The sequence below is a fragment of the Strongylocentrotus purpuratus genome, unplaced genomic scaffold, assembly GCF_000002235.5.
Source record: "Strongylocentrotus purpuratus isolate Spur 01 unplaced genomic scaffold, Spur_5.0 spur5_contig_843, whole genome shotgun sequence".
NCBI classification, from domain to species: domain Eukaryota; kingdom Metazoa; phylum Echinodermata; class Echinoidea; order Camarodonta; family Strongylocentrotidae; genus Strongylocentrotus; species Strongylocentrotus purpuratus.
The window spans coordinates 297,054-324,434 of NW_022145550.1; the positions used below are offsets into that span (position 1 = coordinate 297,054).

General features: G+C 37.6%; 1 protein-coding gene across 1 annotated transcript; it reads left to right on the forward strand.

Moving 5' to 3' along the window:
* Window positions 1-7,219: 7,219 nt before the first annotated feature.
* LOC105442897 lies at window positions 7,220-21,383 on the forward strand. Its single transcript, XM_030989774.1, has 12 exons — window positions 7,220-7,644; window positions 9,624-9,709; window positions 10,635-10,916; window positions 14,347-14,622; window positions 15,086-15,214; window positions 15,803-15,849; window positions 16,347-16,457; window positions 16,619-16,813; window positions 18,252-18,452; window positions 19,033-19,260; window positions 19,863-20,015; window positions 21,120-21,383. The coding sequence occupies exons 1-12, from the start codon at window positions 7,220-7,222 to the stop codon at window positions 21,381-21,383; spliced, it is 2,397 nt and encodes a 798-aa protein (XP_030845634.1).
* Window positions 21,384-27,381: the final 5,998 nt, after the last annotated feature.

Genomic DNA, 27,381 nt, shown 5'->3' on the forward strand with positions numbered 1-27,381 from the left:
TCATATTGCTCCGTTTAGTCTCATTTCACAACGCCCCCTATCGTCGGAGTCAGCAGCCTAACATGTTAGCCTAAGGACGTTTTTTTTTAAATCGTTAAAAATTCATTTTTTGTTTAAACGAAAAGCACATCCACCCCGACGTACGTTATCACTAGCTCTTTCATTGGAGCCCTCATGTCTCATTGACTTTTGAAAGTTCACCCACCGTAATTTTTCAAAATAGGTTGCAAGCTCGACATTGCCTATAATGCACATGTGAAACAAGTCGAACTTTGGACTCAGTTTGCCAAGTGATTTTAAGATTCTAGGTCGAGCACACGAAAGATAAGAAGCATGAATTATTATAGATCACTTCTGCCTATTTCATTATGTCCATTTCATCCACCCCCACCGTAATTTTTCAATTTAGTCTGCTACGCCGATTGTCGCCTGCTTCGTTAAAGGCACATATTTATCGTTTGGACTATAAGGTATAAAGGGAGATTTGTATTTTCCTGCGGTACAACGTATAGCAGGAAAATGTTGTATATGCGGATCCTTTTAATGATTACGTAATGGAAGTGGCGAGGCGGTATGGTTTGAATAACTTAGGCAGGTGAAAGTTATTGTATTGAGAAGGAAAGGAATGTTCAGAAAGGCATAATAAGATAGGGAAGTGGGCGTGGTAGCCATTCTAGCTTTGCACCTACATCAGTACGAGAATACACCCGACGGCGCGGTGGCCTGTACGTATAGCGCGCGAACACATCACACCCAATAGCATACACCCGGTGCCCTGCAACACAGTGGAACATTCTAAGAAATTGAAAATTTATCTACAAAATGGACCTCTTGAATAATCTGAGAAGTAACTTACCCTTTTCTGATGACTTCAATGAATGTCAAGATAACAATGGCTGCTTTTCCATCCAAAAATAAAACTAGTTTGCAATTAGAAATAGTCAATTTCTCGATAATTTCACAAAATATATTTGCCGCCGCATTCAATATGACGTCATTGACAGCTGATTGGCTAGTTTGGTAGTGACGTCGAACGAGCTATGTTTGTGCTGCAGTGATCAAGCGAGCGATTATAAGGCCCTTGTCGGTTTAATAAAATTTGGAGTGGACTATTAGGCTATTAGGCTATTATTATTATTATTATTATTATTATGCTCGGGGTTTTAGGTATTTAATTACGGTCAGATGAGCATCCAGGGGTTTTAGGTATTTAATTACGGTCACATGAGCATCCAGGGGCCCGCCTTAGGGCCCTTGGTGGGGTTCAGGGGGCAGAGCACCCGGAAGCTCAGGGGTTTTAGGTATTTAATTACGGTCAGATGAGCATTTTTTATACCTTATTTGGGACATTGGCAGGTCACTTATTGCTTAGTAGAGTGCCAGGGGCGGATCTACGGGGGGGGGGGGTCCGCGGTTTAACCCCCCCCCCTTGGGAGGTCAAGTGAAAACAAAAAGGGGGGAAAAGAAGGGAGAAAAAGAAAGATGAAAAAGAAGAAGAAAAAAAAAAGGAAAAAAAAGAAGAAAACAGAACCCAAAAAAGTAAAACAGTAAAACGGCGCGATTTTTAATATAGCATAAAATAGACATGCAACGTAAATTTGACATCCTTTTTTTGTTTATCTATTCGTGCAAAAACGAGTAAAAACTATAGAGAAAAGGTTTATTTCAGGAATTTTATTCACAAGCATCGACATGATATCTTTCATGTCCAAAAATCCCAAACCTCAATGTAAAGTGAATGAGTGCGCATACAATGACACAGTCGCCTTTTATTGTGAAAATAACATATTTTTTTGGCTTGAATTTTCTCAATTTTATTGGCACTCTTACTAGAAGAGGATTAATATGCATGTAGGGGAATATAGAAGATTTTTTTTCTTTCGATTTCAATTCTAATTTTCGGTGCTCTTCATCATACTCGGTATTTGTAATTAAGTCATATGCGTTTCACATTTGGAAATGTCACATGTGGTATATGATATTAGCGTCTGTGACGGGATTCTGTATATAATTACCATTATATTATGCACATGTGTAATTGGAGTTGTATTATATGATTATACATTTTTTGTAATGTAATGCTTTTTTGTAATCATGAAGCTTATTGAAATTTGCCAAACCTAATTTTCTTTTAGAAAAGTAACGATTCAGAAGGGTTTTAACTTTCGTATAATGGACTATTTTATGACTACCGGTTTGTCAAAGGCGAAGCTTTATTGGCAGTTTTAGTACCAACATAATAAAATCGAAAATTGATCCTTTTCTCAAAACAAACCCATTCTTGTAATGTTATATAGTAGGATACTATGTGGGCATGGGGTCATGTGCCCCCTTTTCAAATGGCGACAGAAGAGAGAAACAGAGAGAGAAAGAGAGAGAGTGAAAGCGAAAAAGAAAGGGAGAGAGAGAGAGAGAGAGATAGAAATAGAATGAAATAGAAAGAGAGGAAACGGAGCGGGAGAGAGAGAGAGAGAGAGTGAGAGACGAGAGAAAGACAGAGAGAGAGAGAGAGAGAGAGAGAGATAGACAGACGGAAAGGGGAGAACACCTGAAAATAGGAAGGTACCACCTAATCGCGGCACCCAGTGGCAAATGGGAATCACGTTGATATCGTGATCATGAATGTTGAAGGCCACGTCATAAAAATGGCAAGTTAATTACAGCCTGCCAGGTACACTTTATTCAGCATTGACATTCACGAAGGAGTAGAAAGGATCCAGTCATTGATGGGGGCACTGGCAGTATAGGGATTAGGGGGACAAGTTAAACAACATGTATGCGTGTAATTATTACAAATTATTTTGTGATGTTGTGTAAGAAATAAGGATAATTGCTTTTAGAAGGACTTGGAAATTCTGAAATAATAACAACATCAATCCTGTTGAATAATAAATATTGTAAAGTAATGCAGCGAGCACACAGTGATTGAATAGAATTGAACGTCACACACTAACATAAGCCGCCACAAATATTTCAGTTACAACGATTAAAAATATATAATTTGCGGAGAAAATAATAGCATACCTTGTTGTTTTGCCTGCTATGATGCTTTATCACTGGGAATGGGAATGATCAAAGTACATAGATTACAAGTTTACCAGTAGGCCAACCTAACTCACCCATAAAAGCTGAATAATACTTGACACAAGCACAGACCCTTGTCAGTCGTATTAGTGTGTCTGATCTGTGAGAAAAGCAGACTGGACGGTCTAGCCTTATAGCTAGGCTCTGCTATATTTCACCATGGATATCCATGATTTCACACAGCCAGAAACGTTTAGAGTATCGGCTCGGCTTCAAGACTATGTGGAATTGTGTTCTAGTGTCAAACTAGAGTCTGTATCTGCAGACTAAGGCTTGACTGAGCTGAACAGTCTATTGGTCCACTGGTCTATTGGCCCACGACCCCAAGCTTCGTCTTCTTTATAAATTATCTTCTTTTTTTTGTTGTTGAATTTTTGAATTAAGACGTTTTTGATTTGTTTATGTTTTTTGTTGTTTTCATACTGTTTTTATAACGATGTCCTTTGTCAATGTTAAGTATAAATACCCATGTGTCTGCTGTAAAAAACCCGTAAAAAAGAATCAGAAAGGTCTCCGTTGTACTGTATGTACAAACTGGTTGCACATTAGCTGTGTTGGAATAACCCCTCAAGTTTACGACAACTTATCAACCTCCTTTGAGAATTGGCATTGTCCAAAATGCTTATTTCAAGAGCTGCCTTTTTCTAATGTGGAACAACTACCTTCGAAATCATTAACAACAACGACCAATCCAGAGTTCAATAATTTACCAAGTGATATAAATCAGGGTAATCTAAAATATGAAGAACTTAATTGCAGGGGTTTAAAGATAACCCAGCTGAATGTAAACAGTCTCATTGGGCATTTAGATGAATTAAAGTCACTTTTATTTTATAATAGTATTGATATATTTGCTATGAATGAGACCAAGATTGACAACTCTGTAAGTGACCACGAGATAGCAATTGAAAATTATGTCACGATTCGAAAAGACCGGAATCGTCAAGGTGGAGGTGTCGCCCTCTATGTTCATAAATCCTTAAAAGTGGAGATCTTACATCATGACTCTCTCAACGATTTAGAAATCGTCTCTGTTGTTGTTCATTCAAAGATTTGTAAACCGCTCTTAGTTACTACATGGTATAGGCCACCGAGTTCTACAATTGATGTACTGAAGGCGTATGAAATATTTCTGCAATATATTGATAGTTTGAAGAAAGATAGCATATTGGTTGGTGATGTAAATTGTGATATATTATTGCAGGTACCTTCCTCGCATACCAGAATGTACGGTGATATTAACGATATCTTTGCTTTTGAGCAGATAAATACGACTGAACCAACAAGAGTAACTAACCAGTCCGCAACTCTAGTAGACCACATGTTAAGCAATTGTTCACATAGAGTTAAATCACACGGTGTCATTCATAATGGATTAAGCGATCATTCCATCAGCTTTCTGGTTCTGAAATCCGAATCGACTTCATTCTCATGTACAGTTCAATTTAGAAATTGCAAAAACTTTGATACCGACAAATTCAAATCAGACCTTAGAAATCAACCTTGGGAAATAATTAAAGACATCGAAAATATTGATGATGCTGTTAGAAAATGGGAAAAACTTTTAATCGATGTAATTGATAAACATATGCCTATTCGAACGAAAAGGTCAAAACAACGTAATACTCCCTGGATGAATTCGAACATGTTTAAGCTGATGAAAGATCGAGACAAAATGAAGCATAAAGCGTTCAGGACTAAGAATGGTGATATGATGTCACAGTACAGAAATCTTCGTAATAAAGTTACATTTGAAATTCGAAAGGCGAAACGCAAATATTTTACTGATAAATTTTCAAATGTAAATACTGATCCCAGAAAAACATGGACAATTTTAAAATCAGTCATTTCTGTTAAAACATGTGATTCTACAATTGGTGATACGAATGAAAGTGTTAAAATAGCGAAAGAGTTTAACTCGTATTTTGCAAGTATTGGTACAACTTTAGCCGAACAAATTCCACCAGGTCACTATTCACACGAAAATAACGCAACCCTGGATAGCACTTTTAGCTTTGTGTCCATAACTGAAACTGACACACTGAACTTAATCAAAAAATTGAAAAATAAAAAATCGATTGGTCTTGATGGAATATCAGTATTTATCTTGAAATTAAGCGCCATTGAAATTGGTCCCACCCTCACTTACTTATTCAACAAATCAATGAAAACTGGAAAATTCCCGAATCCTTGGAAAACGGCTAAGATTGTGCCTTTACATAAGAATGGTGATAAATCTTCCCCTGGTAATTTCAGGCCAATTTCGATATTGCCCTGTGTGTCTAAAATTTTGGAACGAATTGTACAACACCAGTTATTAGATTACTTGCATAAAAATGATATTTGATGTAGAGAACAGTCTGGATTCAGACCTAAGCATTCGACAACATCTACCCTAATAAAGGTCACAGATGATTGGCTTCAGGCCATGGACGAGTCTAAATACACAGGTATTTTTATCGACCTGCGAAAAGCTTTCGACACTGTCGACCATCAAATTCTTATGAAGAAAATGCATAACATTGGTATAAAAATATGTCGAGTGACTGGTTTTATAGCTATTTGAATGGAAGAACATGTAAAACCCTTGTAAATCATTCTCTTTCATCTTCCAAATTTATATCATGCGGGGTCCCGCAAGGGTCGCTTTTAGGGCCCCTCTTATTCATAATATACGTTAACGATCTTGTCAAATACATTAAATCAAGCAGTCTAAAGTTATATGCAGACGACACAATGATATATTCCTCCGATACCTCAGTACGCAAAATTGAGTCAACTCTGAAAAGTGACCTACTTATTTTACACCAGTGGATGAAGGAAAATAGACTTAGTGTAAATTTTGAAAACACAGTTTGTATGCTTATTGGTAGTCGATACATGTTGTCAAAAGAAAAGAACTTAAATGTCACCCTCTGTCAGACCAAAATTAAACAAGTGGAAAATGTCAAGTACTTAGGTGTCATTTGTGATGAGCAAATATAATGGAATATTCACACTGATAAGATGGTGAAAAAAATAGGACAAATGGTAAGCTTTCTTGGTAGATTAAGAAGCACCTTGAATTAATCTATATTAAAACTAATATATAATGCAGTTGTTCTTCCCCACTTCGACTATGGAGATGTTGTATATGGTTCGGCCTGCAAATATTTAACTGAAAGATTACAAAAGCTCCAAAATCGTGCTGGGCGTTTGATTTTACATATCAATCGTGACTCTCATATACCCAATTTAGAAATTCACAATGCCCTTAACTGGGAATCGTTACACGACAGGAGAAATCAGCATTTGCTATTATGTTTAAATCACTTAATGAGATGACCCCTGTTTACATTTCAGACCTTTTTAGTATCTCTGTGCACGAATACCACCTACGCTTTGGCGGAAGACTATATACGCCTAAGCATAATACTGGATTTTTGAAAAGAACTTTTAAGTATAGAGGAGATATTGCTTATGATAATCTCCCTGTAATTGTAAGAAATGCCTCCACTCTGAATAGTTTTAAGCGCGAATTAACGTTGTTCTACTCACATGCCCAATCACCCAGACCTTGATAATAAATTGACCTATTCCAGACTCGGGAGGGGGGGGGGGGTGGACTTTCGTAGTCCTTTTACACAACTACCATTTTGTAGAGTTTAAGCATTTATAACTGTGTATTGTACCTTTCTTATACCCTTTAATTTAGTAAATAATTGTACGTCATATTTTATATTTATTTTTATATACCTCATTTTAAGATTCTTTACTAATCCTGTCTTCTGATTGGTTGAAAATGCAGTCATGTTCTTAACCATGCCCGCTAATTGAAATTCATAGTCATTTTTCCCGGCTCTACCGGTTTATATCCATTTTTCATAGCACTTTTTCCATGGCTGTGAAACGTGACGTCATTTTGCTGCGATCCCCATTTTGGTTTACGTGTTACCGTATAAGTTTCTTTTGTGCGATGACCGATGCGCAATACCGTTAACGGTGTTTGAGTGCAATTCGATTTTGGTCGCTGCATTCTGGCGACTTTTCTACCAATCCACGCAGCGCAGACGACCGATCGCCATTTTGTGTACTAGTCTCGATCGCAAAATACTGGGGTTTTTTGTTACCAATTTTTTGTCAATAAAGAGGCAAAATGGAGGACACAGCTATGCCAAGATTTCAACTTATGGATGACATTCAGCTGCAAGACTTAATCGATTCTGCTGATAGCAAAAATACGAAGTATGCAGTAAAATACGGCATTAAAATATTTGAAGAGTTCTTGCGAAATGTCAACACGGACCTCGGAGATGTAAACAGACTTCCGAATGCAGACCTGGACAAGATCCTTCAAAAATTCTATGCGGGTTGCTGGCAGAAGAACGGCGATTATTACAGCAAAAAATCAATGCTAACGATCAGATTCGGACTTCAGCGTCACTTTCTCAATACTAAATCTGTAGACATTATCAAGCATGAAGACTTTGCAAATTCGTCAAGAATTTTCAAGTGTTTTTCAGCAACGCTTAAACAGCAAGGGAAAGGATTTGTGAAACACAAATCACCGATCTCAAATGGGTGAGTCAACATTTTCCTTTTTTTCGGTATATAAAATATATATTGACTGCTTTTAATATTCGAGGCATAGTTGTTTCTATAGGGTCTCGGGAAACTCACAACCTGCTATGACCCCGCGGCGCAAGCGCCTTGGGGTCATAGCAGGTTGTGAGTTTCCCTTGACCCTATAGAAACCACTATGCCTCTTAAAACAGTCAATATATCCTTAATATGATTCCTGGACCCCACGGAAGACCAGCAGTGTCGTGCCTGGCACAGCTGAATATGGGCTATCCACCGTTTTATTTACACTATGCATATACTTGTATTATATGTTTGTTTTTAAAACGGAAAATAAATACTATACTACTATACTATGGGGGGGGGGGGGGGGTTGAGGGAGGAGAGACGTCACGGGCAGGGGATTCCCCAACCTCCTCGCGCTCTACATTCTCCACGTCTCATCTCATGCCTCCAGCTCTGCGCTGAGTGTACGTACACGTACATTATGCCTTGGAATTCTGTTCGTATACCCGCCATGTTTAAGCATAGAGATAATACAGGTAGCTGCATGGTTTTAGTATTGTGCTACTGTGAACTTGAATGACTGCTTGAACTTCCTTCCCCGAGTGGAATACTGTAATTCCAATAGGCTACTATAACATATTTACATGGAAGGCTTTCAAGAGGTACACCTCCGGACCTTCGGGTAAGTTCGTTCTCGTGTTACATGTACGATTCTCACAGGATAACCAGGGAGTTGCAACTCCCTCATCTCCCTGTGATAATTTATAATGACTGAACTCTCAAGAGGACTTCTACAATGTACGATCGATGAACAGGCATAGTCCTATAGCATCGTTGGATTAAAGTAAAGTAAAGTAAGTAAGTACAGTAGTATGATCTGATGCGCTGGCTGCTTTATACCTCAATGGTTAATAGCACACCATTTTAGATGTGTTTGATCCCAGAATTTTCGCCATTGTTATGCTATAATATTATTATTCTGCTGAACTGACTATAATACATTACCATGATCATATTTGTCTGTCGCATAATTAGATTGCTTTTCATGACTGAAACAAGTCGATCTCGGCTTACCTAAATGTTTTACGGTGTGTAGACATCAGGCGCGTACACAGAGGGGGGGGGGTTAATCCCCCCTTGGTATTTTTTATGTGCGTATTTTCGAGTAAAACTCTCCCCCCCCCTTTGGTAATATGTTTTGTCTTTCTTTTTTTAATAAATAAAAAAATAAAAAAATAAAAAATTATACCAATGGCTGACCTAAAAAAGTTGACCTTACCCCCCCCCCCCCCCCCAACCGAGCAAAATGTCAATTTTTCAAATTTCGAGACCAAAAAAAAAAAAAATGTCCTCTGAGCCAGAATCATGCCCGGAGGAGCCAGAGAAGTGAGCATAAACAGTACACCGTGAAACTGCGATTACGATGAGCGTTTCAAATCGCTCATTCTGCCTTCAAAATTGAGCTTAAACGCACCCTAAGAGTGGTAGATTATCATCAATAGACTCTTCATTTTTATTTCAACTGTTGCTCTTACAGCGACCACAGATAAAGTCTCGCGTGCATTGATGGGGTAATTCTCATTTCGTTTCTAAATGTCTTGATATTGCAATGTCTGTAAGGAGTATGTGAACGTACCCATTAACTATTATGTTAGAAATGGAGGCCAAAGGTCAAAAGTCACCTGAAAGCTTGATTATTAAACTATGGGCTGTCAGCACATTGCCGCCCCCCCCCCCTCACCTCTCCGCACCGTTCTGTGACCGGAGAATGGGACCGGCTTAAGCTTGGAATATTGTGAACAGGCCCTACTTTTCTAGACGGCTTCTTGTTGACCACCATAGCGTGTATACGTCTATGGCATCATCGATGTCACTGTAATTTGCGAAATAAATGTCAAAAAGAAGCTGAACGAATGTTAGGCTTCCAATGTAATATGTACTCGAGTTGATCATGTTTTTTTTTCCATATACAGGAGTTCATATGGAATCATGGAATATAGGAAGCTTTTGAGTGTCCTTTTTGTCTTATTTAATGCAGCTATCTCGCAGTCAACACAAGGTAATTAACGACAATGGTGTAGATTTACACACAAAACACATACTTGGGTAACGAAAGTCTTTTGATGTATACAACCATTTTTTATTCCTTTTTCTAAACAGGATATGAAGAGCTCAGGAAGTGAAAGAGAAAGAGAAGGCAAGCAGGAAGAGACATACTAAGAGAGATAGATAGAGAGAGAGAGAGAGAGAGAGAGAGAGTGATTTAGGGGGGGGCTCAAAGACAGACTATAGACACGGGTGTCGTGTCAAACAATTAAGGACAAGCAGCATTTGTCAGAGAGAAAAAGAAAGAAATCATTGAGATATATCGCCAATTAAGCTATATGTTTTTATAGATAGCATTATTTTATGTGAAAGTACAGGTTTTTGTAGAACCAACTGTCCTTCCGAATTAGTTTACACCATCTATCTATATAATGATGAAACACTCAGAAAATAAACAGTTTAATGTCAAAGAAGTGAAGAAAGTAATTGATATGTTATAATTTCCAGCAAATATTCCATTGTTCACCCTTGATAAATTTTGTTTGTAAATATGTATAACATGTATTAAAATATCGTGAAAAAAAAATCCTCATGGAAGAGGCAAAGAGAGAAAAAAAATATATGATTTGAAATGATACCGTCATCCGCGTGCAATATACTTTTATCATATCAAGCAGGACAAATTACCAATCAACATGATAACAATAAGTTACGTGATATATTGATTGCAATGAATCAAAGAAATAGAGATGAAATCTGTTCGGTGTAAATTTTTCTCCTGAAAACGATCAATCAAAACATCAATTTAATATGCATAACATTGAGTTGTTATATGTCACCATAATGTATAAATAAATTACCCGAATGAAAAAAAAGAATATAAATGTTAGTCATGCATGTCTCAGTTCTTGTTCACTTTGTTTTGTTTCTTTGAATAGCCGTAACCAGATCAGTCGGGCAGAACGTCACTTTACCGTGTTCAATTCCAGTCGCGGATTCTGACCTCAATTGGCTATATTGGCGGAAAAATGGGACCACCGTATACTCCATGAATGGCAACTCGGTGCTAATTAACCTTAGAAATTACTCGGTCAAGAGAACCACTTCTCTGGTCATTCCGGATCTAGTGGAAACCGACACTGGAAACTATTCCTGTAAAATTACCCGCAAATTAGCGTCGATGGCTGAAATTGGGAAAACACTTCAGTTGTATGTGATAGGTACGAGTATATATTGAACAATCTTCCACTTTTCGTACTGTAGTCATGTTGATGATGAGGAAATACTATGCGCTTGAAGAGAAGTGAGATAGATAGAAAGAAAAAGAGAGGAAATGAAAGAGAGAGGGTAATGGAGGGAGGGAGAGAGAGAAAGAGAAAGAAACAATTTGAAAACCCTCAAATGTGAGTAATTCCAGTTAATAGAATACATTATACAGGCAATGGAATTCGAATCTCCCCAAAGAATTATTCATAATTATGATTTCCAATACGTTCCTTTTTAGGGGGGGGGGGTCATGCATCACTAAATACCATCGTCTTCAAATTTGTGTGCATTATTTTTGTTGGTCTACTTTATTAGAAACCTAATAGATATGGAGATGCCTTTTGTCCATCAGCCAGGATGCCTCAAATTTCATATTAGTTGATAATTTTACCTTTTCTTACCAGTACGCTCATTTTTCAGGCAACACATGCACAACCTCATGTCAATGTTAACATGTCTGGTTCAACCTTTTGATACTCTAACCTCAACCCTACAAAGGAAAATCAAAGTACATATAAAAATACAATAAGGCGAGGCGTCAAAAATATCGATACCAGCAGGCTGCCGCCTCACGTATTGGCGCATCGAGGCTGCAATTACGGCCGAAGCCTGGCTGGGGCAATTATTTTTCACTTATTAGCCCAGCCGGCTTGCGCCAGGCTGGGATCTGAGGCTCGGTTTCCATTCGAAAGGCGGCAGCCGGCGCATGCTTTTGTTCGGAGACCATTATGATGACATCATGAGTTAATTGAGGGTCCTACCGCCAGCGGTAGCCGGCTGAGCTAATTTAAAAAATGGAGCCAGGACGCACAAGTGCAGTTAGCTGCCGCTGGCTGGTATATTTATTTTGACGCCTCGCCTAACAACAATAGTATTCTGCATAATTATAGTCACTGATTCTACCTGCTTATTCCTGCTTGCAGTGGCGTAATGAGCAAAAATGTTTGGGGGGGGGGGGCTGACAAAAAAAAAATCCGAATCACCCCCACTCTAACATGCAGGCCCCGCTGAACGTTTCTCAAAGTGGGGTCTAGGGACAAAGCCCCGGCGAGGTTCAAGGGGCAAAGCCCCCGAAGCTCAAGGGGTATGGGCATCAGTGGCGGATCCAGGAATGGCATGGGGTGAAATATATGTAAAACGATGAAGCGACAGAACGAGGCTTTAACGGCGAGGAAGCGGAGCAACCAAGCAGGGGGTGGGTCTGGGAGGGGGTTGTGACCCCCTAGCAGAGTAAGAAGCATTTGCAATTTTAGAACCAAATTAGACGCATTTTCAGGCACTTCCTGGAGTAGGATGACGTAAAATTGCTTTCTCCTACCCCTTCCAAGAGTAGGGATCTTTTGCAATTTGAGAACCACAATTGGCGCATTAATGTCCACCGGCACTTCATGGAAAAAAGGAGGCCTTCTGATTGGTTAGAAGTTAGAGAAAAGTGATCTGTCACGTCGTGAGACGTTGTATAAATTATGCTTTGAAGCCGCACAATGCACAAAGACGGTGGTCCGGTGCTTCACCAGTAGTAGTTGCAAAAATTATCTCGAGTGTATAAACTGTGTCATTATCAGGTCTTTTTCAGTGGGGGAGGGGGGGGGGGGGAGGGGTGAAGAGGCCGACGATTACCGACAAAATGAGCCACCAATATTATACCGACAAATATAAAAATGCCAATGTCCAAATGTCTAATTTAACCCTATAAACCCGGGGCCAGGAACTAAGTTATTTTTCAGTTTTCCCCTCCCGCGCGAAGCGCGGAAGCTTTGATACTTCATTAAATTTATTAGAGAAAGAAGACGATCCGTTGTATTGTTCTCGAATCTTAATCCTTGTCTGAATTCAGTTCCCCCCTCCCGCGCTAAGCGCGGAAGCTTTGACGTTTCAATACATTATTACTCTTAATCCTTGTTTGAATTCATTTTCGCTCATCCCGCGCGAAGCGCTGAAGCTTTTACGTTTCATTAAATTATTAGAGAAAGACGACGATTCGTTGTATCGTGTTCTTGTCTGAATTCAGTTTCCCCCTCCCGCGCGAAGCGCGGAATTCTTGACACTTCATTAAACTATTAGAGAAAGAAGACGATCTATTGTACCGTTCTCGATTCTTAATTCTTGTTTCGCCCCTCCCGCGCGAAGCGCGGAAGCTATGACGTTCATTTAATTATTAGAGAAAGAAGACGATTCATTGTACCGGTCTCAATTCTTAATCCTTGTCTGAATTCAGTCCCCCTCCCCCACCCGCGCGAAATGTGGAAACTTTGACATTTCAATAAATTATTACTCTTAACCCTTGTCTGAATTCACTTTCGCCCACCCTGCGCGAAGCGCGGAAGCTTTCACGTTTCATTAAATTTATAGAGAAAGAAGACGATCCATTGTACCACTAAACCGTTCTCGACTCTTAATCCTTGTCTGAACTCCGCCCCCCCTTTCGCGCAAAGCGCGGAAGCTTTGACGTTTCAATAAATTATTACTATTAATCCTTGTCTGAATTCATTTTCGCCCATCCCGCGCGAAACGCGGAAGCTTTCAAGTTTCATTAAATTATTAGAGAAAGAAGACGAATCGTTTTATTGTGTCTTTGTCTGAATTCAGTTCCCCCTTCCACTCGAAGCGCGGAAGCTTTGTCGTGTCATTTAATTATTACTCTTAATCCTTGTCTGAAATCATTTTCGCGTTTCATTAATTATTAGAGAAAGATTAAAACGATTCGTTGTACCGTTCTCGACTCTTAATCCTAGTCTGAAATTAGTTGCCCCCCCCCCCCGCGCGAAGCGCGGAAGCTTTGCCGTTTCATTAAATTATTAGAGAAAGAAGACGATACGTTCTCTACTCTTAATCTTGTCTGAATTCAATTTCCCCCACTGGGCCCCTTAATGGTATTGTGCAGTGTTACATGATGTAAGTATGGAACGCTCATTCGCAAATCTGTGCATGCTCATCAGCCCGAGTGGTGGGTAGCATGTTATCTCCAGACTCCCGACAGTGCTTTGCACAGTAGCTTCTGGAAAGGAATTAGTGTTACTGTGAGTGGCCACTATAAAGCCCTTAGTGACTATACAAAAAACATAGAGCATATGCTCTTCCTGGCTATTTGGGAATGGGTCAGTTTGCAAGAAATAATGGAGAAACTAGCATTTTGTTGAAAATCATATGATATCACGAAGATTTAAACATTACTTGTGAAAATAAGTCACGGTTCAATTTTATTTGGGGGGCTGGCGCCCCCAAGCCCCCCACCAGTACGTCAGTGCCTGTTTGTATAGTCCGTACCTCTATATGTTTCAGAAACTGACGATGATCATGTTCAACATTCGTGAACTTGACATTTCAGAATTAAATACAGTTTGATTGACTATGTTATTTGGACTCTATGACTACCTTTCCTAGATTTCTTTGTTAGTCACTGCAAAGGCACTGAGCAGGAGGTGGATGGTTGTAGCTGTAACATCAATGGTTCAAACATTACATCTTTGGAGTGTTCTGCATCAGGTTTTCCTCATCCCCCGGTTGTCACCTGGGAGGAGGATAGCATCATCTACCAATCCTCGTCTATTAACTTGACAAGGTTTAGGGAAAACATCACTCTCGTCTGCAAGGCGCGAGATCAGAATCTACAATATGTTTCCGCTAACAGATCAGTGTGTGTCTACTACAGTATAAAGGGTATGTGTTTGTCCTGTATCTCTTATACTCTCCATTGTAATGTTGCATCATGACTACATATTTAACACATGTTATCCAAAAACGCAAAACCGAAGCGTGATTTTGTTTTGGTTAAAGATGACGTATAGTACCTTTTATATAACTGTATCTTTTAACGCAGAGCTCAGTGTAAAAAATCACCTGTTGAAATATGCGATCGTTATCAGGTTATTTCGTTATTTGAACATGGTTTTGATGGGATATATCATAGGACCATACAAAAGAGTATTGAAATCGCCCTTTAGTTGGTTTCATGACTTCTTTGCGACTGGATTTTATTTCCCTGGTCTGCTAAGTGTTACAAGTAAATGTTTATTCAACTGTTTGGACTCCTGTTCTATTCTAAAATTGTTTTAAGGTAGCTGTCATCACATCTTTAACAACTAAAATGGTAAATCATTGCAATTCATATCATTTTCTTCAGGTGGAGAGTCGGGGAAGAACACTGGACCCACTCAGAAAACAAGATTTGCTTTAGGGGTATCATTAACCTTCGTAATCCTAGTCGTCATCATTTCCTTGATAATATTCTGGGTATACAAGCGCCGACATGGTTAGTAGTACAAGTCGTCTTTTCGTGCATTGTAAAAGGTCATAAAACAACTTCACCTTTTATTAATACATGTATTTTTAGATCAAGATCAAGCTTATGTTCAAGTTCTAAGGCCTTAAAGCAAGGACGAGGTGACAATGGCAATCTTCAATCAGCCTCAAGCCTATGAATAATAAACCAGAAGTATGTATTTTGTTATCGAAACTAAAGGATTTATTCAGAACATCATAGAAATATTTTCTTGCCTTATTAAGGTTTGTAGGGCAGATATAATGTTGCTTATCTCTTTTTTGCAAGAGTTGCTGATCAAGTAGAAGAAGTGATTTTAGAAGGATTGTTTTCTCAGGCGGTAACTGGCATGTGCAGTTGTGCAGGGTGTCATAGAGGGGCTGTATAGTCATTCTTGCTTGAGTAATCAATAAAACGTCTTGGAGAGATCAAGCAAGCGATAATTTTGATTACAGGTTTCGCGTGTTTTGTACGAAGGTGCATACGCATCAGTAAAATATATCTGATTTAGATAATTTGGAAAAGTTATAGAAAAGACCTTTAATTCATGAATTCGCTTATTTCTTTTTCGTTTCACAGGAACTCAATTGTGTGTCCAAGACCGCAGATCTCGACGAACATCTACGGTAACTTTCCTCCAAATTTGTTCCCAACCAAATTCTTTACTTTAACTGTAATTTATCATGTTTAATCTGCAATACTTGAATTAGAATAAATTTACATGATGCAAAAAGACAACAGTCCTTTACTGATAAAGACTTGTTATCCTTATACGGCATATAAACACAATTAAACATCAGGTTAATTTGTAGCGAAAAGCGAAAATGACCAAATTCGATGAATGCTATTAAAGTTGGGTGTTAAAGGCTATCTTTAATTTGGTGGGTGTTTTTAACACTTGTATACAAAGGCCTAAGAGAGAGAGAGAGAGAGAGAGAGAGGGTCAATTCAAAATATAAATTTCATTTGGCGTTCAGCACCTCATTAGGACACAGAGCCCAAAATGTAAAATAGACAATGCATAGACAATGCATTAGATTTCATAAAGGGAATGAAATCTTATTTTCTACTTGTTTTCGAAGTGTAACATTTCAATTTATGACGTGTTATCTCGTATCATTAGCCTCATTCAGTATTGGATGACCTGAGATTTGACAGAATTCAGTCCCGGATGAAAAGTGAGGACGAAACGGCAAGCGTGGGTAGTCCTCTAGAAGACTACAATAAAGATATAGTAAGTACTCTAGCTATATTGCTAATCTCTTCAAAATTGATCAACAGCCAAAACTTGACAACCCCCAGTCTGGCTGTTTGTTTAAAAATGTTCAAATATTATGCTTGAAATTATATGAAGTTTACGCATATTTTAGCAATCCTATACCGTGTCTTTTTCAGATCTTTGAGGATGCCCCTGAAGTCTCACTACCGCTAGTAGGACAGGTCCTTCTCGATGACCTCCGGTCTTTATCTGATGATTTCAAGAGGTCACTCAAGGCCGTCATCATAAGACTGTTAAACAAACGTGTCAAACCTTACAAGGAATTGCCGATGGACGCAAGTGCTAATCTTAATGCCTCTTTATTGCACAGTGTAAGTTGTATTTCTTGGTATTTGTCTTCTATACGTTTCACACCCAACCTCTTCCCGAGCCAGTCCACCGTCCGATCGGCACTAGCCAACTTCCAGCCCCTTCCCGCTCCCCGACCCCGCCCCTTCTGAAATCCGCTTTCGTATTTCTTTGTGCTTGATGTTAACAAGTTTGCTCATTCGGGGTAATGAAATTGTTTGCTCAGTCTATCGTCAGTATGGCGTCAGTCTCGTCGAATTGACTGATTTGAGTGAGATTAAGATATAAACCCATCCACTTGAAAAGAGAGATCTCATAGAAACTATGAAAACATAAAGATCTCTTGCATATACCACTCTTTAATGTATCTAAAATACTAAGAATGCTTTCAGCATGGATCCCGATTGAGGCGCGATAGCTAAGTCGATAGAGCAGTGGTCTTGTTATCCGGTGACCCGGGTTCGAAATCAAGTCGATGCACTAGTGCCCTTTGGTAAGGCATTACTCCTCATTACCAGGTCCGTCGGAGAGGACCTTAAGCCGTCGGTCTTCTGGTTGCTTACGAACAAGCATTTATTGCTTTCTTAGCTGTCAGGTAAAATAACCACCACTACCACTATCAGTATCACTATCATCAGATAATTTTTGTGAGATACTAGCGATGTCAAGCCATATACAAGCCGCATATGATATTTGATATTGTGCTGGAGCCTTGTAGTACATGTATATTGTGAAGGCTTTTGACTCTCATACGAGAGGACTCGGGTTCGATACTTCCTCGGTCCGTACATCCTTGCACATGGTGATTGAGCCATGTGTGTCCCTCTCGATGCTGGTGTAATGAATAAGTACCTACCGAAGCTGAGTGATGGAGCAGTAGACACGGCCGCAACTCCTTTCGAAAAATCAACGGAAAGGCTATTTCTCCTCCCCTTTTTATATCCTTTACAAATTATGTTCAGATAACGTAATACGCCATTGCTATGTTTGCTTGTTTTAAAAGGTGATAAACGACATAAACGAGGCTATTGCATATTTAACCTTGATATTTCGAATGTAGTTTCGATCGTGTCCATATCAATAAAAGGGGATATTATTTGTTAATATTAGTATTACCGTTATCACTACTACTACTACTACTACTACTACTACTGCTATTGTTACTACTGCTACATTATTATTATTATTAATAACTATTTACAACAAATTGTAAGTATCACAACTATTTAAAAAAAAAAAAATCATAATTATTATCAGTATTATTACTACTACTACTGCTGCTACTGCTACTATTGCTACAACTACTGCTACTACTACTACAACCACAACATGTACTACTACTACTACTTCTACTAAAACTACTACTTCTACTACTACTACTACTACTACTACTACAACTATTACTTTCATCATGATCATCATGTTCATTTATTATAATCATTCTTGTTTGGATTTTGGCAGTCTATGAAGAACAGCATGACCAGGAGTGCATCGACAGATCGAGACTTTGCATTCGTAGAGCTTGTTATTCAGAAGCTGGATCAGATCCTTGATGAAACTGACAGAGACGAGTGTGAGGTCTTGATAACCAAGCCAGACTTCCAAGAAGTGACAGATGAATCTCAAATACCAGACTATAAAGGAAATAGATTCATTAACAGGGTAAGATATATTTTTAACATTCCCATAGCAATGAAAACTATTTAATTCCATTTGCGTTACCGTGACATACCATTTAATGAGTAGCTACTGGGACGTAACGTTGTGGAAAAAAATGGTAAAGAGAAAAAAGGAAGATGGATAGAGGAAGCTTTGCAAGGAAACGAGAGAGGGACACGTTGACGGGACCCCTACTGCATTTTAGTCTGCAGGCACATACTCTCATATGGCACTTGAACTCAATTCCATAAGGTCTTGAGCAGAGCCTAATTCTGTCTGTCTCGACAGTGCTGGTACTATTCACATACTCTCCTTAGCCCAGATCCTCTACATTACGACTGGTAAGGGTTCGTGCTTGTCAACTACTCCCGTATCCACCCCAATTTGTTGTTGTGGAAATACACTTATCAATCTTCCAGTAAGGTCTATTGACCCCCCCCCCCCCCAATATTACGAGGGCTCCCTCTTTGGCTGCACCAGCGCTACTTCCATGGAGGTGGTAATTTCTAAAAACTGTATATACATTTTATTTCCATGTCATTATTGAGAACCGACATTCCCATACAATTCTATTACCTTTCAGTCCATGCTTCAGTCCACTCTCCTGCAAACGAGCATGAGATCTTCGATGAACAGCAGTAGGATAACATGCAGCGTAGAATCATCAGTCATTAGAGAAGAGCTGAAAACAAAGACTCCGTCTGAGAGAACTGCTGCACGTAATGCTATATCTCAGATCATAGTAGACGCTCTTGGAAAGAGGAGGAGAGCTAACCAACATGATTTGAATCGCAGTGTTAATATGTTACAGGTAGGTACTCAGGCTGGTTAGGGGCCCTTTTCCTCTAAATTCTTCGACAATTAAAAAGAAAAGGTCTTCACATTATATACATTTCGTTGTCATAGTACTATGCTGTCAAGGGTAAGGAGGGCGGGGGATATATTTCTTACAATAATTGATCTGTACTGAGAGATTTGCCTTGTTGATTGTAAAGGGGAGGGGGATGTCCTCCCTGTCCCCCCCCCACCCGGCCTGGATCCGACACAGGGCCTTCAGCTGATCGATTGTAAGCTTTGACACTAATCTACTATTATTTGACCATTTAGGTAAAATGATGAGAGATTAATAAAAAAAAAAAGTGTTACACTTTAAGCTCCTGATTATTTCAAATCATACTTAGATTTTACCAGAGCTCTGAAGAATAAGTAAGAGCAAGAAGCCATTATAATGAAATAAAATTGATAGTCAATACTGTAAGATAATTTTTATCTGAAGATATCAATTTTAATTGACTAGTTATGATGATAGTAGATTAAACTGGAGCCTTTCAACTTCTATTCATTTTCATCATTTCCAGATGTATTTGGATGGTTCATGTGTTATGTTTGTGCGTATATAATTTTTACCCGCAGACCGAGGCTCAATTCCATGGTGCTGATGATCTAGTTGATGATATATCCCGAATAGTTGCTCTATGGGCCAGTAAGATAGCTAAACTGGATGATGAAGTCAACAACAGAATCACAGAATATATCTTCCCCCTCAAAGCAAGAGAACCTGACGGGGCAAGTCACTTTTTCATCATTGATAGAAATGTATACAATTTTCTTTAAGGTGTAGACTCATTAACGCTCGTTCATAAATGACGCGGTAGACCGCCGCGGTTTTGCCTCTTCTAATGTAAACGAGACTTCTCCTGGATTTTATTTGCGATCCAGTGACAACTGGTTCGCAGTCAATTTCTTACACTATTTAAGTTCTTAACTTTAACCTGCACCTCATACGATGCCTTACCCCAAACTTAAAACAAGCCAAACTCCAGTCTCCACCAAAGGCTGATCCTTTAACTTGGATGGAATAAAAACAGAAGCAGATGTCGAGCCATGTAGAGGTATTGCATTTTTAGGAAGCGTGATCAAAAAGGTTTATCTGATATTCTCCAACAAACATTTGTATGTTCGCTCATGAAGACCCGAAATTAGAATAATTTTCTTATATCATTGTCTGCAAGGACTCCTCTTCAACAACATGCTGCCACTGTAGTCATGGTAGTATACATTTTACAAATGAATGCTCCACGCTTCTAAGCTCATGTGCTCATAAAGCTTGTAAATTATTTTGAATCACAGTATCCAATTCACTCCAAAGAAAACGTTTCTTTTCATTCTTTCCATTTATTTATCTATAGAATATATAGTACTGACAGAATTCAATACCAGATTCTTGTTCAAACTGTTAAAGCTATGTCATCCACTCTTCCTCAATACATCTCCTCAGTCTTTCAGCAGCAGAGAATACAATTCACTTCGCTGTACATCAGCTCCTTCCCTTCTCGCTCCCAAATCCCGAAATAGACTGGCCTCGGATCCATCAGTCCATTGCCCAAACGCCTATTGAATATACTCCCTGCATTACTAAGAAATATTACTTCACTTGACTTATTTAAAAAAAACATCTAAAAACGTAGCCTACAAATCTTCCTAATTTCTTGATTGACTAAGAGATACCCTTGTATCCTCTGAAAAAGGCGCTAAATAATTATTATTATTATTATGAATATTATTATTATTACCATTATTAAAATGATGAGTATCATTGATCTTAGACTGAGGTTCACTACCATGATTACTAAATACTGTTCTCTTTATCTGGATTCGTATCTATTACAGAGTCGACTTGCAGACCCAACGGGAGAGCCAGTGAATGAATCACTTCAAGACCCAGTGGCAGAGACAGAGAAAGGCTTCATGAAAGAACCTATAGATGAACCCCCGGAAGAGACGACGAGAGAAGTCTTTGATGAACACATGAAAGAAAAACCCCAAGAACCCATGGACAGTATGAAGGGGCAACGTGAAACATGTAATGAAGGGGTGGACGTGGACGCATGTGCATATTCGACAACCAGTTTAGACGACTCCTTTCAGAAATAGATAACATTAGCAGAACAACAACGTACGTTGCTGCTTCGATAAAACCTGAGACTGCTAGGGATTGTTTTGCACCCGTCTAATTTCCTTGTCTATACATATTCCTTTGTATTTTTCATGTAATGACAATTTCTATTGTATTTGTTTATGTGATCACCAAGCACGGGAGATGACATTGCGCGAAAGAAATTCTCCACACCACTTTATTTCTCGTCGCTGCGTCACGTTTGATAAAAGAAGAAAAGCTGACACGAGTCTGACTTGAGTAGAGTGAATCGATACGGCACCGCTAAGAGCGAACAAACATACATACAAAGATATCTGCACTCCTAAAAAGTTTTGAAATATAAAGGTATTCCTATTCATGATGATTATACGTTTGCGTAGATCCCATATTCATCACTCCTTATCTTCGTGTGTCATTATGCCAACCAACGTGACAGATAGGGCAGCATGTTGTACATAATTTGTTAAAACCGATTGTCAGTTTAGAAGAACCACATGCAAGATATCAACTGCCTGATATGACTTATTCTTCCCATTCAGTAGAAAATAACCAACGTGTTGAATCCTTCCCCTCCATATCTTTTTTATTTGTTTATTTGTAACGTTTTGCAGCGAAAGTGACACATCAAGGTTGAAGAGGCACGCAAGAGTACAACTCTGACGCAAAATGTATTTTCTTGATGCCCCCTGGGAACATTGCCAATGTAGTCTCGCATCATAATCCCACCTTGGAAATATTGCTTTTAATAATTATGCAACAAAAAAGGGTAGATCCGAAGTTCATTAAAATCAAACATTTGCTCGTGCAGGGCCTTCGCCGTCGAATGCTCTTCCTTGAGAGATTGTAATAGCAGTTCAGTTCAAGTTTTTAAAAATAATCGTAAAACATATCTGTTAAATCGGCACGGCGTAGTTAATTGTGCAGTAGTTTTATATGTTCTTTTTTACTTCTGTTCCTTTGTTTATGATGCAGATGCTGATCTCTTTTCTTGTTTTTGTTTCACAAGCTCGCCTGAGCATTGAATTTGAAGTAGATTCGGCGCCTTACAAATCTCATATATTATTATTCTTACTGTTATTTTTATTATAATAATAATAATTATTATTATTATTGTTATTATCTTTATATTTTTGGCCGTGATTATCTCCACAATAATCGAGACTAAGACAAACTGAAAGTTTGTTTTTTAAAGGAGTTCTTTATAATTTTGAGACATTTTAAAACTTACATGATCGCAAAGTCTGTGGGCAAATGAATATACCCTATTGTATTAGTTTGGAAAATAATATGTAATTTGATATTTAATCTATTCCAAATGGAAATACAAAATAGACCAGAAGATAATAGTTGTAGGTAAAGATATTGGAAACAAGGAATATTCACTTCTGAATATTATTTTAAATTATGCGCAATATGCAATTTATAAATGTTACGTTAAGAAGATTGTTAATGGTTCTGTTTCCTACCCACATACTTTGTTTTTTTAATTCAAGTCGTTGCTAAGATTATTTCTAAGATATGAACGGGTTAGCAAAGAAAATAATACTAAGCTGGAAGAATTGTTGAATGTACTTTAATCATTAGCCTATGTTATGTTTCACTCAATCATTGAGTTATTAATGTACAAATGTATTACTATTATGGAAATAAAAACCTCGTTTGAGGATAAGAGGAAAAAAACCTATTGTATTGCTTGTAAAAGATCATGTTAGATTTAGGTAATAATGTCATTGTCGTGTTTGCAAATTGCAATAGATGACATAAAAAGCTACCTTTCAAGGAATTGGGGTATTCGGGAAGACAGTTGAGAAGAACTGGATGTTGGGCAAATAGACAGTATCAGGTCGATTTGTCTGAGTTTATCCGACACAGTGTCTTTGAAAGGCATAGACATGTAGTGCACTCTAGAATGCGTTGGTTAAAGGTTTTTCTATTATTGGGTCAAAGGAGACACCCAAGTTCGTGGGTAAAATTTGGGCAACATGTACCACAAACAGGGTAAGAATGTGCAAAGTTTTGAGGAAAATTCAATCAATTTTTGTTTATTTAGCATTATTATCAAAGTTGAACCTATAAAGAAGCCTCTATCAATGTTTTTATCAAATTAGAGTTTAAATGTACGTTCAACTCCCTGTATGCCACTTGGACTGTGAGTGTTATTTAGTACACTACTTTGTTAATCCATCAAGTAGTGACTCAGGTACTTAAAATGAATATGAATATTCACCTTGTGTCCACTTTATTCAATACTGCCATTGTAAGATGTGGAGTACCACAGGGGTCCATTCTGGGAACACTCATCTTTCTTATCTATATACATGATGTCAAATTTTATGAAGATTCCATATTTTTTCATGGCACAATCATTTTGAGTAATTAGAGTGAAAACATTAAAAAAATCTATACACTAAAATATTTCGAAATTTTGATATAATTATTGTTCGATTGAAATGATATATAATGTACATACTTTATAAATATCAAGTGGAATTAAATGTCTCTCATCTCTTTTCCTTCTTTTTTCTTCTGTCCTGTCAGTAATAATGTAACATAATGTGTAATGCTTGTAAATATAATATTCGGCTTAAAGTATGTTTTGTATTTAATGGGAATCATTTTTAACAAGCCATTTGGCTTTTATAAATTTCCTACTTCCTTTTTTCTATAATTATATCTACATGTATGTATGTATTTTGATCCTTTAAAAAAAATATTTTTAGAGATAGTAAAATATATGAAACTACATGAAATGAAATAAATTCTCTTTCTTGATGACTCAAGTCTTTTCTATACATATCATGATCCTTGTAAGCTTGTGTAATTTTTGATTTGTGATATTATGTTCATTACTCTTTTTTGAGCATTGTGCTCTGCATTAAACTTGTTTATAATCATACATACATATGTGCAAAGTCGCCTTATTTAGTTCTGTGATATTTGTAATTCATTACAACAGAATCCCCAACTTCTCGTCGACACAACGGACTGCAGGGCTAAGATATGACAACCCTTATCGACAAACGTTTTTAGACAAAGGCTAAACGGCGTTCTAAATCAAACCATGATGATGAAATATATTGTTTCCTGTTTCGTCTACTGCATTTCTGCTTATTTGATCTGTTTTTTAAATATTGGTCATTTCGATCACAGTGGGAAAACATATATGGTAGCAAATGTTATAATCTTATGATGAAACACAATATAAAACAATTTAAAATCAAAATTTAACTAAAAATGGGATAGTGTGTTTTAAACCTATGTATTCCTCCTATCTACGTTTACACCTACCGGATGTCCATGATAATGCAACCACTTTTGTTAGGGTGTTATTAATACAGTGAAACCAGTATATGAGAAACACTATAGTGAAATATAGAAAGGTGGTCTTTCAGAGCAAGTTCCTTTACAAGTTTAAATGAAAAATCATATTGAAGGGAAACGAAAAATGTGGTCTTTCTATACAGGTGGTCGCTAAAGCAGATTTGATATTTTGAGGATAATCCCTAGATCATTTGAAGCAGTGTAAGTATTTTTAAAGAAAATCACTATTGTATTTGTTTTAATTTAATAAGTTTTGTTTCCGCAAGGGATGGTTCCATTCCAGCCCCAAAAATAATCAAATGACCTGCTTTCCAAGGAAGCTCTACATTATACAGATGCATAACATAACATCACATTTTATTAAAAAACAAAACACAAATTAAACTTCGTAAAAGTATAATAATTTTTGTTTTAAGGGAAAATTCAAACGAATGCATAACAAAATTATTTGAAATAACAACATTAACCGGGGCCTACATCTCATTTATTCATTATATTTTACAAAAATCAAGCAGAAAACAAATTAATACTAGATTTGGGGGGGGGGGGGGGAGGGGGGAGAACTAGATATTAAGAAAGAAAAAGTAAAAGAAAAATTAATGGAGATTAAACAAGCCCCCCCCCCCCCCCTCCCAATGAGCTGAAACAATAAGGCAGCTGAAATCAATCAAACTTTTATATGTTTGGATTTTTAAAGAGTGTGAGATAAAGATTGGCGACATATTTTAATTAGAGGCAATTAACTACTTCATTTTATATTTAAAGGGAATTTGTTGAAAAGATATTGACCTTGGTATAGAAAACTGTGTTTACGATACCAGGGGAGCAATTAATTTACTATTCTCTGCATATCTGGTGGTATACATTGTTGGCCTTATCAATAACAAACAATCGAGATATTCGAGTGTTTGGATATTGTATATTAAAACAAGCCATAACGAAAACTTTATACTTTATTCTTTCTTCCATTAATAGATAGGAGGCGCGATAGCTCAGTCGGTAGAGCAGTGGTCTCGTAATCCGGTGACCCGGGTTCTAAACCAAGGCGATGCGCTAGTGCCCTTTGGTAAGGCATTAATCCTCATTACCAGGTCCCTCGGAGAGGACCTCAAACCGTCTGCCGTCTGGTTGCTTACTAACAAGCATTTATGCTTTCTTAGCAGTCAGGTAAAATAACCACAACCATAGAAAAAGATAGAGTGTCGTCATTTTCTTTCATTTGATTTGCTACGAAATTGTTGTCATCCTAAAATATTGCCTGTTTTCTTAAACAACTACACCTTTTCTTTGTGATGTAGGCCTCGTCGTTAAGAGCTGGTAGGCTGTCGCCCTTGGCTATTTGTATTGTGGTTTTCTTTTTTTGTTATAAAGGTATTTGCTAAAATGTAAACCCATTGTATATTTTGATCATGGCATTCACACGGTTCACTTCAATAATTGAAACGACCATCCCTTTACAACTTTTAAGACCCGAATACAAAGCATTTTTCCTACGGGAAGAATATGCAATGGGAAACAGATCTGACAATTTTACGCAGAGACAATTAATTTTGTTGTCTTAAAATGATAAGACGGATAAGTCGCCATGGCCATGCACATCTTAATATTGACGCTCTCGTTCCCGATGCGATTTCTAGTTCAAGACATACGATTGTTTTGTTGTTATAACCTCTCTTTCGCCATCTCTCTCTCTCTCTCTTTGGCTATTTGATCCTCTATCTCTCAAGTTTTCTCTTTCTATCAACAGTTATTTCGTTCACTAAAAGATCTTTCCTGTAAAAATAAAATTATTGATTTGTTTCTGTATTCATATAACTCATAATAGATATACCTCCGAGAAGAATTTAAGCTGTTGCTTAACACCTGTTCAACCAAACGAAAAATCGTATTTAAGAAGTTCGGGTCAGATTTATGAAATTCACTGGACCAAATTAGGCTAAACCTGCTCAAACAAATATTGGCAACAAATAACATAAGAGGAAACCATAGCGTGAATCGTATTGAAATATAGTGATAACGAGGGCTTAAATATCTCATAAAGCCCGGAAATCTTTTACGTGTGTTTATTTTCATTTTTAACTTTGGGGGAGAGGAGCGTCCTGAATGGTGAGTAACTGTTCCAAACCTTTACGTAATTTTGATATGAAAGTTTACATCAAGGAGTCAGTCTGCCTAGTCTAAAATTATTATGAAAGTTATTTTAATTGGTTCTCTTTTTACATATAGATAATTGCATAAATACTGCATTTATCAGACTTCAAGATGTATCAATAAAGAGTAAATTATATGCAAGTTATGTAAGTAACTTTATTTAAAAGAAACTATATTTCAAAGGGGATTCATGATTCGTTTCGTCTTTATTCCACAAACCATGAATAAAAAAGATATTACATGTATAAATATAGCCTATACAAATAATACACAGCAGTGAGGGCATAAGTAAGAATTACCCACACAAGGTACCTTTGGAAAAGTCTAACAGGAACGAGGCGATAGCCGAGTGCGTGTTTTTTTTTCAAAGGTACCGAGTGTGGGTAATTTTACTAATGCCCGAACAAAATTATGTGTAATATTTGTTTTATAAAATTATGACGTGGATCCTTGTTATTTGATCAATCACCCTCATCTCAAACTCAAAGTCCATACATTAATCAGTCTACATCTAAGAGTATG